The sequence below is a fragment of the Oryzias melastigma genome, linkage group LG17, assembly GCF_002922805.2.
Source record: "Oryzias melastigma strain HK-1 linkage group LG17, ASM292280v2, whole genome shotgun sequence".
NCBI classification, from domain to species: Eukaryota; Metazoa; Chordata; class Actinopteri; order Beloniformes; family Adrianichthyidae; genus Oryzias; species Oryzias melastigma.
This window is the reverse complement of record NC_050528.1, coordinates 10776391-10791067: the sequence shown is the minus strand read 5'-3', so window position 1 is coordinate 10791067 and position 14677 is coordinate 10776391. Positions and strand designations below refer to the sequence as shown.

The 14677-nt window shown below is 39.7% G+C and overlaps 1 protein-coding gene across 2 annotated transcripts in view; it reads right to left on the bottom strand.

Moving 5' to 3' along the window:
• The window catches only part of LOC112147554 (ephrin type-B receptor 1-B), a 211823-nt gene extending 198300 nt beyond the window's left edge, over nt 1-13523 (bottom strand). For both annotated transcript variants that reach the window (XM_024274054.2, XM_024274055.2), the window contains exon 1: nt 13110-13523. In XM_024274054.2, the coding sequence (XP_024129822.1) occupies nt 13110-13170 (61 nt within the window). In that variant the 5' untranslated portion in view covers nt 13171-13523. The remainder of the gene's footprint in view (nt 1-13109) is intronic.
• Between the last annotated feature and the right edge of the window lie 1154 nt (nt 13524-14677).

Below are 14677 nucleotides of genomic sequence, written 5' to 3'. Positions count from 1 at the left end.
CCAGTGCAATAAAGATTATCAGGCTCGTTCTTTAACTCCCGCTATTGTGAAATCCTTAAAAGGGTAAAGAACAAACTCACACAAAAGTGCAAGGACAGGCACTTTAAACGACAAACACAATTTAGAGGGCTGGAAAGGCTTGGGGGTTAGCGACCACATCCACCAGCCTCCTAATTAGCACATATACCTTTGAAGGCACCATAGAAGCCTATTGTTTTCTCATTCTCTTTGTCCCCTTTTCCTCTGCTCTCCTAATCCTTGTCCTCCAGTTCACCTCAGACAAAAAAAAGTACTTCACAGTGATGTAGGCCATAGATGATGGACTACAACACCATTTTCATCTAGCAAATTTACTTTTGGCTTCCTTTTGCATTTAAAAAACTGGATTATCAGATTGTATGATGGATGGCTTTGACCTGAGAACACATTACATTAACATAGATCCCCTTTCCCCAGATAGTGGTAGTGTTGGGAAGATTGTGAGACATGCTATGAGATTTGTTTATAAAGTTAGCCATCAAAAAAGTGAAATGATAAACCTGTCAACGACTAAACGCATTTTGTAAAGCAGCAAAATTTATATAAAGAATGTGTTTTTTTACAAGGTTAACTGAAAGAACAGATAGCCCTGGGATCTCTAGAAATCCCTATTACGTCTGTATACATTATATGTGCTTACATGAAGAAAACAGATAAAAAGAAAAAAGAAAACACTTAATTTTTATTAGGGAAATGCAACTCATGTCTCTACAGATATTTAGCTGCCCTACAGCCTTACATGCGGCTGATAAATCGAGATACTGTCCACTCATTTCCCATTACCCTCCATGCTTCAAATCAATAGTTAATTACATTCACAAATGCTCTTCTTATCCAGCTGGAGAAGTGGACAGCAGAGGGTGGATAAAATTTGCCCGGCAGTGGAATTCAGTGTTACGAAGGGTGAAAACTGTCCTCCCACTACTGATACTTATCGGCCCATCAGCGTCCCTCTTGGAACCTGAAGTTCCATTTTGCACTTCATGGGCACTTCATTTTTCTCCAACGCATTTTTCATTTTGGGTGCTAATACACACACACACACACACAATGAGGTAAATATTCATATGCAATTCCTCTGCTGCCATCTTGTTTTGAGACCAGTGCTTAACAAGAGATTACACTTTTAGTGGGGAAAAGTACAGGCAATAGGTAGAATACCCAGCCAGCATGGCCAAGTGGGCCCCGAATAGTTTAAAAGTGGGCAGAAAATGTGGGCCCCAATTGGGTTTGTCTGCAGTTTCTGTGGTGGTCCCAGCTGTGTTTGCCCACATTGACTTAAATAGGGACTCAGTGGGTATAGGGTCGCTATGCTAGGCAGCCGCCTGGTGGACAGCGGGGCTCACTAGCTCACTAGTTCAATACAGTGGAGCTCGCTAGCTTGCTACAGAGGAGCTCGCTAGCATGCTACAGAGGAACTCGCTAGCTCGATACAGCGGAGCTACACTAGGCAGCTGCCCGGTGGACAATGTAGCGTATTAGGAAGATTCCCTGAAGTGTTCTAGCGAGCTTCTCTGTAGCATGCTAGACACCTCTTCTGTTGCAAGCTAGCAAACTCCGCTATAGCATGCTTGAGAGCTTTGCTGAAGTGAGCTCCACTGCAGCATGTTTTTGAACTCCACAGGATTTCGAGCTAGCAAGCTTCTCTGTACCAAGATGGTGAGCTCCGCAGTAGCATCCTAGCAAGTTCCGCTGTATCCAGCTAGTTAGTTCTGCTGTAGCAAGCTAGCAAGCTCCACTGTGTTGAGCTAGTGAGCTTCGCTGTCCACCAGGTGGCTGAATAGCATAGCGAACCTATACCCACTGAGTCCCCACTTTAGTCAACGTGGGCAAACACAGGTGGCCACAATGGAAACTGTGGACAAACCCATTTAGGCCGACATTTTCTGCCGACTTTCATCTTTGTGCTATCTTATGGGGTGCAGATGACCCAAGCCATACATTGATATGTGTTATCCATCCCATGACAAATGTGGATGAAGGTGGACAGGATTTCATGTCTGCCGCAGACACCAGTGACGGTCAAAAATCATTGGCCCCACTCTCAACATGGGTTAAACCATATGGGGCCCACTTGGCCTTGCTGGCTGGGTACGTCCAAATGTTAGGGGGGTCTTATCATTCGTATCCGACTATACCATGAGGCTAGACATCAATAGGTGGACAGGTGCGCCGTTTTATCAATATTTCAAGGTTTGCCTCGACATCAACTTGGATACCCGTCCTTAGGCTGGTATGCCATCTGCCTCTGTTGCTGCATACAGCAGACCAAGTATCAGGATCTATCAGGAAGTCTTTCATACCTCTAATTGATCTTTTGCCATCTTTCAACACACTTTGCAAAATGTAGCTTCGAAGGCCACTTTTAGGCATCCTGTGGACATGGCCCACGCATCTTAGTGGAATTAGTTTCAACAGGGATGACAAAGGTTTAGAGCCAGTAACATGGAGGAGTTCTTCGTTTGTCATTCTGTCTTTCTAGGAAATACCAAGTCAAATCTAAGTCAGGGGCCACAAAGGCTCAAAAATTTGACAGAAGGGCCGGACCAGTAGAAGATTTGTGGTGTGTTCTTGGTAATTCATCTCTTAAGAGAAAGAAATAACATGGGATCTGGATGAAAACAAACATGCTTAACTCTTGATAACACAATCACCTAAAAACACAACATTTTGGATACTTGATTTCTAATTTGTGGGGCTTTTTTTCTCATTTTGGTGCCAGTTTCACCAATGTGTTGATGACCTTCAGCGAAAAACTCAAACTCAGGGAAATGCTGCATTCATGTGGTATTGAAATAATTGGAAAAATGACTGTAAGACTTGGAAATCCCACTTGAATATCGGAAAAACAACAAATCTTCAAACAGTAAATGAATGCAGAATATCTGGACACATGAACTACAGGGAAAATAAAACATTTATAAACTGTAATCAAAATAATTTATTCTAGTTTGGCGGGCCAGTTTAAATAGTTTAACTATTTAATAGTATATGGCCCCTGACCATAGTTTGCACACCCCTACTCTAAGTGATCTTGTATGAAAATCATTGAGACAATTTTCCTGCTGACGATTAGTCGTCCAATAAGAAAAAAACATACAAAAGAGTACTCAGAACTCAAGCTTCATATACTCTCACTTTCGTCTTGATGGTAAAGATATCTGACAACAATACAAGTTTATGAAATGTTTTTTTCTACACACTGGAAGTCTCATAAACTGCACCAACCTTTTGAGAACTCCTTGACCTGCCTGCCCTCTGCAAGTCATAACCTCAAGGCTCAAAAGTCATCTTAAAATGGTTTTAGGTTTGACTCAAAAACAGATCTCATTTTAACCACCATAAATGAAGCTCTTTGTCTTCTGGAAGTCCCACAACGGCAGCCATCTCTTTGCCCTCTTCCTGTTCCTGCCAGTCCTGTGCCTATTACATCTTTTGGAGGGGAAGGCTCAAGTTTCACATCTCCTCCTTGGAGTAGAGCCTCCAACTCTCCCAAGAATGCATCTGTTTTTAACCATAAAAATGTGGCTAATCCAGGTAGGTAAGGCTGGGAGGAAGGGGAGAAAAAGGGAGGAATATAGTGAATTATTTTCAGACAGTGAGTTTAGGGGCAAAATGGGTGCAATTTTTCACGGATTTAATTAAAAAGAGTAATCTGGCAGGCAACAAGAAACAGTGTGGAAGTTGAGTTGAGAGCAGGCTTTTGTGGACTGGGACTGGTGGGAGCTGGTGATGGAAAGGTTGGAATGGACAGGGGCTTAAGAAGCCATTTGATAAGAGGAGATGAGATGGAAATGGGGCTGTAACTGTAGAGGCCTCAGGAGCCAGGTTACACGAAAAAGCAGGAAATAAGACTTGATAATCAATGTTTCTTTATCCCTCACCTCCCACTTCAAAAAAAAAAAAAAAATATTCAAGGGGCTTCCTTTTCCTGCTGACTGAACAACTGCCATCCAATGAACAAGACAAGTGATAATGGGGGGAAAAAGGCTCTGAAGCAGAAAAAAAAGAATAGGGAGAAGTCTATTTTTCACACCAACATCCTTGAGCGGTGAGGTTAGCCGGGTCACTGCAGCCAATCAATTACTACCATTGCCATTTTCCACTAGGTGTGGCTTGTAGGGTTTGTTCTGTACTTTGTGCTCCGGCGCGCATCAAGCCTGGGGTTGGCGTGTGCTAGGGCATCAATGTGTGTGTCTTTGTCCATGTTGTGTTCGCACCATTTGAGAGAACTGGCTTTTTCCAGCAAACAGATGACTCACACAGTTTGAGGTTGAACCATGTCAGGAGCGTCACCACTTCCATTCCCGTCCCCTAACGTATTACGTATGTTGTTTATGCTCTGCTTATCCACGAGAGTGGACAGATAAGGTCTTGGTACTCATCCCACAGTCTGCCACCTGCTTTGATAAGGGCCAGCCAGGCACGAAACAAAATGGGTGGAACCTAACACTACTGATAGCATCTGTGCAACAAATCTCTGGACACTGGAGGAATTCAATGAAGGTGCAGGCAGGCAGTGTTGTGTAGAATATATGTTTAGATGAACACATGCAATTAAAATAAAAAAAATATTTAGACATTTAGTGTTACGCTCTGTTTTTCCACTCTTCGGCAAGATCCTGCGCACTTTCACAATGAGGGGTACATAAAAAAGTGAGCATGCATAAGCTCCCAGTCTGTATCCACCATCTGGCCTTCCCAAGGCTCGGATGTCTCTGGGGTAAGGTGAGTTATCAGGGGGTCTCTTTTTCTGTTCCTAGCTGCTTGATGTATACATGTGAGTTTGTGTGTGTGAGGACGAGAGGAAGTACACAGACCCAGTGGGGAAATCAGTGATAAAACTGCTGCAATTTATATGCAATTTGGGTCAAAACATAAAGAAATATGCGTCTTACACATTATTAAAAAAGCTAAATATAATTTCAGAATATATGCAAATATGTGCCTTTGTTTATATAATGAAATGAGTGTGTAAAATAGCTTGTGAAAATTCTAATTTTTCTATATAAATTCGAAAGAAACTCTTTATCAAATGCAGGAAAAACAGCTTATTATAATAGTCAAAATGGCCCGGATTAAAATTTAGGATCTCAATGAAAAGAATGATTAAAAAAAAAAGTTTGATTTTTGTGCCAACCTGCCCCAGCACGACGCTGGCACATGTTGTGGAGTTGGTTGGCACACTCAATGAAAAAACTCTGTGAAAGACGTGAATGAACAGAAATATCGTGTGACTGAAACCACTGATTTAACTGCCTTAACACTGTGGCAGTAATAATTTGCACAACTACAAAGTATTTTACTAATATTTTTAACTTCTGATGTGAAATCTTAAAAATATATATTTTTAATATAAATATACACACATTTATTTAAATATAAATTGTTGCTGGGAAACCCTTAAAATGTCCCTTTTTTGATTAATTGTGTGTTAATTTTGTGTCATTATTTCTGATTAATTGCATTGCTGACTGCAAAATTCATTTAAATATATTTGGCTTCAAATTTTAAGACTAGTTTGCTTAAAACTAAAATTGTTCAGTATCTAAACTGCAATCAGAAGATAATAGGAATTGTCAAAACAACAAACTTCTTACATTTAATAATCATTTTTGGTTATCCAAAAACTAAAAGGTTTTTTTGTATCAGGGAACAGCATACACATTGGAGAGTTAAAATAGATTAAAAAAGAAAAAAACACTTAACATTTTTCATGTTTAACTAAAATTAAGTTTAAATGATAAAATACTTGTTTGACACATTTATGACCATGAATCTTTTGAATATATTTTAGATAAACATGAAGCATTTTAACCAGATTGTTCTTTTTTTATTCTAGACCTTTGTTTTTAATTAAATTAAATTAAATTAAATTAAATTAAATTAAATTAAATTAAATTAAATTAAATTAAATTAAATTAAATTTAATTTAATTTAATTTAATTTAATTTAATTTAATTTAATTTAATTTATTTTAATTTATTTTAATTTATTTTAATTTTATTTAATTTTATTTTATTTTATTTTATTTTATTTTATTTTATTTTATTTTATTTTAATTTTTTTTGTTTTAATTTTATTTAATTTTTTTGTTTTAATTTTATTTTATTTATTTTATTTCATTATTTGACTTTATTTTATTTTTAATTCGTACTTGATTCTTCAAATATAATCCTTTAGTTTGGCTCTTTCAGACTTACACCAATTCAAATATTAGAGCATTGCTATATTTTTTAATCTTGATAGTAGTATATATATTTTTGATACAACACAGCTAAGAGGTGCCATAATTTCTTAATTTCAATTCTTTAAAAAAATACTTTTTTTTAATTCCTGTGTTTAGGTCAAGAGTTCAGTTGTTTCAGAATCAGATTAACCGCCAGTTCAACTTGACTGGTTCCCACATAAATTAAGAGCTGTTAACTACATCTAAATCTAAATTCCTTCATTTTGTGGTCGTGATGATTCAAAAGACGATACGATTCTTTAACAAGCATGTTTGTACACAGATCTGAGAAGATTTCCTGATCTGAATCTCAGACTCTACTGGCCTCGTTTAACACGTTAGGGGTTGCATTTATACTCGTTCAAACAGAAATGATTTTTATCTCTATAGTTTTTAACACACTACAAGCCTTAAATCTCTAAAAACCAAAACCAAAGCGAAGATTACAAAATAAATCACTGCTTTAAATCTTTTATCTGACTGCTCAACCAAACAGTAGAGCACATTTATGAAAACCATCGTCCATCCAGCTTTAGAACCTATTGAATCCCTTTCAGGGTCACTTGGCTGCTGGAGCCTATCCCATCTACTGTTGGGCAAAGATGGGGTACATCCTGAACAGGTCAACAACTTAGAGATACCGTTAACCTATGAAGCTTGCTTTTGGATTGTGGGAGGAAGCCAGAGCGCTAGGAGAAAACTCACACAGGGATTTGAACCAGGGCCTTTTTACTGTGAGGTGCTAACCACTACACCACCCAAACATATGATTTAAAAACACATATTGCGTGTATTAATCCCCCCAAGGCAACAAGCAGTACAAGAATAAACAAATTAAAACTTTTTTTTTTTTAAAGAGTTTGTCTTGGTTGGGTAGTTAAAGGGTTAAGCAATAAAATAATATCTCATAATGGTAGTTGGCTGACAATTTGGTCATTAAAAAAGCTTAAAACCTTGATTTATTGTTGCTGTTGTGTCAGAGACTCCATGCTGTTAAATCCAGATCATTCTTCTGTCATTCTTAAGGACATTTGACAACAACGACCTTCTTCTGGAGTATCTACATCTGAAGGAAATCATGAAAAATGTTCTTTCAACGTAGCAAAACGGCTAACCTTAACCCAACTGGAATGAAAAACACAAGATAATGCATCAATCAGCAACTTCCTGCAATCTTAACAAACAAAAGATGCTTTGGAAAAACGAGAAGATATTGCTTAACAACTATCTCCTCCCTAATCGTTTCTGGCTAAGAGAGGTTAAGCTGCCTTTTCTCATAACCATGAAAAACATAAACTGCACAGATCCAGCATTCCTGTCATGCTGCCTGCATCCAAGCACAACCACAGAGGGGGGGGAAAAACGACTCCAGATAGCATTTACAGACTCTAAGTCCATCAACTTATGGCAGGGTTTGAACTTGAACTTGTTAGAGCTGACTAGCTGCCTAAATGTGCCTTAACGCCGAGCAGTTTTTTCCACAGAGGCCAAAAGAAAGCTTCCTTTATTAGATGAGGGCTTGTCCACAAGCCCAGTCAGTCATAATGGTTTTAGCACTCTACTGACAACACATCAACACATGGCAGTGCAAGCAAAGAATTTAATTCTACTTCAGGTGCTCCCCGGTCAGCAGTAGTGCCCCCGGCCAAAATGCACTCATGTGAGCACTCAGCACAATCTTTTATATCATTTCCGTCCTCCTACTTCCACCCACGCAGGCCTGTGTTGTGTTTGTTCTTCTTTAAAGAGAAGTTTAATTATTAGAAAGCAGTAATATCACAGCGACTTAGCAGGTCTATGAGATCACATGGTTCATACAATCAAAAAAATAACTGTAGGTTAGCCTTAGACACGCTTTTTCATCTCCAAAACCTCAGCTGTCACAGCAAAACTGTTGGATCAACACGAGGAGAGCCACAGCTTGATGCTGCAAATTAACACATTTTTGTGAGCATGTTAAGTCAGAGCATAAAAGGAGAGGAGGACAGAGAAGGTTTAGGTTAAGATTCCTGAGAGAAGCAGACATCTTCGGTGCAGCGCCGTACTTTCCACTTGTCCCTTGGATTGCACGAACCGTAAAAGACGAATGAAGGCTTTTAAGTTTATGGACAGCCACTTCAGATCCCTAAATTTGTCCTTTAGTTCTCACCATCCTATGTTTTATGACTCATGCAAGAGATAGCACAAGAGAGAGCATGCAGTCAGTAGTTTATCTGCATTTCCATTGACTATGAAATTGGATTTTTGATAATAAATGTACCTAATGCAAACTGAAATTTTGAAAAAACTCATATAAATTGAGAAAAAGGTGGTTATTAAGGTGTATTGAAATCACCAACCACCATTTCCCAAATTCGCTTCATCCGTAGCCGCTTCCACCTAGCTTGTTGCTCTATATTCTGAATAAGACGCAGACGTCTCCTTTGATGGATGATGATGAGTGCTAGTACCGTGGCAGAAATTTGAATGTATCTGCTGTTCTTGACGGTCCGTCGCTGTGCTTTTGAATGACTTATCGCATGAGTTGGTTTGTGTTTATTTGCATTATTATGATTTAATGGAAACAGTGTAATTGTGAATTTAGTTTATTTTGACATTTCTGGAATTTTGATAAAGTTTGCACATACAATTAATGGAAATGTGGCCATCACAAGTTATCCGACTCATTTTGTGTTTTTGGTGTTTTCAACATGTTCTTGGGGCACTTTTCTCTTGATGGATGGCATTTGTAAAGAAAATTCAGATTATTATTCAAATTGTGGGGAATCAGGAGCAGATAAAATAGTGTAGTTCGAAAAAGATTGTAGTTGTGATGTAGAAACTACAATGGCTCCCCGCTCTGCTCCATTCTGATGCATCTGCTTGTAGACGACTAGATCCATGTATGTCTTCGTTTTCTTCGTCTGAGCTGGCGGAAAAATGTGCAACTGAAGTGTTGATTTGAAATGAGCTCAGGTTCACCAACAGTCCCATCAACAACTCAAGAGGCAAATTTCTGATAAACTCCTGCCGCTCTGCAGAAACTATGACTAGACAACGACAGGTTTTTAAAATTTTGGCTAAAAATTGCATAATCATAATTAAAAGACCACTAACAACACTTTGAAAATAGATCAAAAGATGACTGGAGTGATCCGTTTTTATGCAAATTATGATGCATACGTGGTATATTTTTGACGTAACAACAAAAATATGTTTCAGATCCAGAACACTTAAATCCTACTCATAACACGTAGCATGTAACCTAGCAAAGACAAATCTCGTCTTGTGAAATTCCTGTTATATTGCAATTAAAGTCAAACTGAGCCTTTTGACACTGAAGCTTCACTTTTAAACCTCCATAGGTTGCTCCATTGTGTGACCTAGCTAAACCAATCTACGAGCGGATTTAAAGGCTGTCATAATTACTGTGGATTCACGGTGCTGATTGAAAAATGGAGAAAAAAAACACTCTTCAACTTTGCTTTTACTGCAGTGAGCACTCGGAGGGTGCATCACCATGGAGCGATCCAGTTACACACCGCATTTCGAGGGACTTTGAACATCACTAACATACTCTTATCCTGCTCGTATTAAACGCCGCTGCTGCTTTACACCACAGACGCCCAGCTCAGGTTCGCTTTATGTCAAATAACTGCGACAGCTCGGCGCTCATTTACCTTCTTAGCTTTGTTCAATCTCACTCTTCTCGTTTGTAAAACACATACTGTACTTTGTCTGAAACAAACCAGCCTCTCCTTTTCTATCTCCGTCTCATCTTTTCATCTCCCTCGTTCTATGTCTATCCTCGACTGCTGTTTGATCCCACCCCCTCCTCCCCAACGTCTTTTCCGCCGTCCTCCTCCCTCCGCCACCCAGTTCCAGGCCGTTAAATGAGCGGGTTTATCTAAGCCTAATTGGTTTAAGGGCAAACAGAAATAAGCAATGGCTCTGTAAGTGAGGAGAATTACTGCTGCTGTTGGCAAAAAAAAACATCCGCCTGCCACAGAGACAACGAGGAGGGAGGCAAGAGTAGAGGGGGGGGATTAGTGAAAAAAAGAAAAAACAGTAGAGCACAGACTACAGTGGAGAGAGGAGGAAACTGGGAGGGTGACAGGATGAAAAGAGGGGAGTTTAAGAGTTGACTAAAGTACGCTCATAAAATGACAAGCAAAGTGGTTTATATCTCCCAACAAACGTATTTCATGTCATTTTGTTAATTTATATCGAAATCTAGACTGTTTGGAAAGATCCACTCCAAGCAAAATCAGTTTTTAGAGTTTTTAACATGTTTTCTGATGATGGAGGACATCATGATGGAGGAAAGCTTGTAGCAGTGATGCAGAATCTGCAGGCCTCAACCTCTCTGCCCCACTCCCAGCGGTGGAGTTAGAGCGTTTTATAAGTAAGAGCGGGAGGGGGGCAGAAGACTCTAGAAAGATGGCAAACAAGAAGAGCAGATAAAATAATGAAAATAACAGATTTCTAACTGTTCTATCTATGTCTCTTACATCACATGAATGCTTAAAGAAGCTTGTATTGATAATTTCTTAATCTTTGACTATAATGATACAAACACTGAATCAAAAATTTAAAAGAGGACAAAGCTTTTTGCTGGGGACAGGCCCCCCCTCATAGCTCCGCCCCTGAAACTTCATTCGGATGCAGACAGACAGATCGTCTTCCTCAAAACTGCACAGCTCCAATATTGCTAACCATTTTTGTAACTGCCGCTCTGCAGAAACTATTACCTAGAAAAGAACACAGTTTTTGTTTGTTTGTTTTTGGGATAAAAACAGCTAAATCTCAACTAACTAAAGCCTCGTTTCCAATCAGCAGTCCGGTCCGGTAAGGAGTGGTACGGTACGATCCAGTTAATTCTGGTGAGTGTTTCCACTCAATTAAGCCTCACTTCCATTGTTTGTTTTACGGTGCATGTGTGGTGTAGACCGCTAGCGCGTCATTCCGTCATAGTCGTCATCTAGTAGCTCGTCTTTTTCTTACTTCACTTTTTGTACATCGTGTATAACAAGAACTTAATGTTGTTTGAAAGAAGCTAAAAAGAAAATGCTTGCTTAGCGCTCTATTGGAGCTTTCTAATGTCGTCATCCCTTTCTGCCAATCAGAGGGTGGCTACAGCGGCTCCGCCCTAACTGTCTATCTTTCTATTGACCTACAACTGATGAGGGCCCTCAAGAGGTATGGGTCGGTACTGTTTAATGGGCCTGTTTTACAATTGAAACTTTCAAAATATTGGACTGGACCGGACCGCTCAGTGGAAGCAAGGCTTAGATGATCGACATTAAACACAGAACACTTTATGTTCAAGCTTAAGCTTTGTTTCTTGTTTTTCTGATTCCTGTTGAACTACTTCTACAACCCAGTCACACTCAGAAGCATTTCTTTCTCACTCCATTCCTCTCACGATTCACTGATGTGGTATCAAGTCTTTACCCGGAGTATTTGTTTGTAGAGGGGTCAATTAAACCATCCAGTTCATCCGTGTGGCCCAACAAAAGCCTCTCATTCCTCCAATCACAAGAACTGGTGACATTTAGAGTTATGATCACATTTATAGTGACGGCATAAGCAGGAAAATGTGTTCAACTTTCTTCCTTTCACATCTTAAACACTTGTAATGGAAGAAGGATGGATGAGAGTTCAGATCAGAGAAGATTTTACCCATCCTATGGGAAATTAGCAATTAATTAGCAACCAAAACAAGAAAACCATTTCATCCTTTTCATTCAGGTAACCCAGAGGCCCAGCTCCCTGCCCAGTAGCTTCAGTCAGCCATCCTTTTATTCTCTATAATGCATTTCTTACAGGGTAAACAATTGAGCTCTTAACTCTCAGAGAGAGAATTTAGGCTTTGAAATCCGAAAGAAAGCAACAGCCAAAACAAAAAGCCAAGCAGTGGAAGACATTTGTATGATCAGAGAAAAACAAAATGTGTGAAAACTAATTCAAAGTGTTCATTTGGAGGGTTGGAAACAAGGAGGCTGTTCTCGTGTGGCCATAGGTTTTAATAAAGAGTCATAATGCTATAAAATGAGAGAAGACTGCATGTATTTCATGATGGAAGCTGGGCTATCCTTCCAGCAGCCACTCATGGAGGCAACAGCCCAGAGTGTCTGGTCCCTAAGGTCCCAAAGCGGAAATGAAAAACATGTTTTACTGAGGATATAATAGCTACTGTAGTAGTGGCAGCAGCACTTGTCCAGATGAGTGTGTGTCAGATAGAAAAGAAAATGGAAAAAAAGAAGATGCTGACAAGAGTCTGGAAATAAGGAATGGAGATGAAATGAAAAAGAAACGAGGGGGAAAGGCGCTCCCCTGCTCTCAGTAGACTGATTTTTTCTTTAATAGTGCTAAAATTAATACATTTATGAAAATATAAGTTCTTTATAAATAAAAACTTTATAAAGTCTGATGGGGTTTGTCAGGCAAGCTTTAAAATGTCTGAGGATGTGAGTTGCAGCTTATTCTTTAAGTAAAGGAAAACGCATTTCTTCTGAAAGAATGAACCAACAGAAATATTCGTTTTACACGCAAAGAGTAAAAAAAAACAGTTAATATTGTTTTTCCTAAGGATAATGGTATACTTGTTATGCGTAATCTGTGCGTAAAAATGACCCAAAGTCCTAAAGCTGATGCTTCTTCCCAGTGATCACTACAAATAAAGCGGAGAACCATCTGCTCCGATCCACGTGTGTCACATCTCTGAATGCTGGAGACGCATTGCTGCCCAGCAGAAACCGTTGTAAGCATCCCCAAGCTTCACAGCGCGTCTTGGACACCAGCTCCGCCGCGCCTACGACGCGCGCGCGGGCGCGTAATCCCCCGGTCATTTCTTATTTACCTTCCATAGCAGAAGACGTGATGGCCAGCGCGCACAAAAGCGTAAACAAATCCACTGTCATGGCAGAAGGGTGTATATGCTCCACAGCGGGTCCCCCAAATATAACCAAGACGCAAGGTGCGCGCCTGAAGAATCCCCGGTTTGCCTGAGCCAGACTCCAGCAGACAGCCTCTGATGTGAGTCACATTTCAAGACGTAGTAAACACTGTGTGACAGTCAGCGCAGGGGAAAAGCGGAGTATAGGGGCTGGCGGATGCGTACAGAGGGGTGGGGGTGCTGTGGGGGGCTTGGGGGACACCCGACATCGCCTGCTCACAGCCCCATTAGACTGGCGGGGCCAATCAACGAGTGGTAGCTGAAACTCACAAACCAATGGCCAACCCGCCGCTCCGCCCTCCTCGCATTGTCAAAACACAAAACTTTTCCTTGACCTATTTGGAGCGACGTCCGCCGCACGGAAGGGGAGTAACGCCGCCAGTTGGCTGAAAGTCGCTACTGCAGCTGTAACTCCGGAGGAAGAGCAGGATTTTTTTTGGTTCAAAATAAAAAATAAAACTTGATCAGTTTAGTGTTACAATTTTATTTTAATTTAAAACTAATTCTAAACCAAAAATATGCAGATATTGGATGAGTGTGGATCAGTTTTTTCCTAAAAAATGTTCCACATTTGCATTTGAAATGCTCCTTAATATTTTTGACAAATTCAGCTCCACTTCTTAATGATATTTACCAAGCGCTGCACATCAGCCTCCTCCCTTTGCACCTCACACCCCCTTTTGTGTGAGCGTGTGCTGCAACAGATGGCACACAGAATGGGCTTTTCCCTGCAGGGACCCAGAGGACCAGAGTCTGCTTCAGCAGAGGAAGAGGCAGTTCCCGCCTCATAGCCCAGAACCATACACCTGTCTTGGTCTAGATATGTCCCCTAAATCCCCAGAGCTGAAGAACTGGGATGAAGTTGTTAATCTTCAAACTGAGTGGGCCTGGTTTTTTACCCTGGGCCACTGGATGCCCTAATACTTCAGCGGTGTCGCTGAACAGCACACTGTCCCAGATACATTTTACCAGCCCTTATGGACTGGAAAAATAGCTTATGATTTTGACATTGTGTTAATGTATTTCTGCTATAATTTGCTTTCGCAAAAAGAATTGATACAAATCATTTTATTTGTATGTTCCTGGATGGATATTTAATAAAAAAAGAGCAAAAGATTAGACTCTGTCTCTTGGAATCATCAATGGAAAACATTTCCAACATTCCTTCTCTAAACAGATGCTTAAAAATCTACAATTTTAGTTATTTTTTTTCTTGTTTTTTACATTTTTATTTTTGATTTTTAATAGCTTGTGTCAATACAGTTGAAAGAAAAAGTATGTGAATCCATTGGAATTACCTGGATTTCTGATTTTCAATTAAGTCGCGTCACATGATAAACATAGTTTGCTTAAATTAACACAACACAAAAAAATGTACTTTTCTGTGTTTTTATTATACAAAATGTGAAAAAAATTCAAAGTACAAGTTGGAAAAAATAAGTAAACACTTGTATTTAATTAGGGCTGGGTAT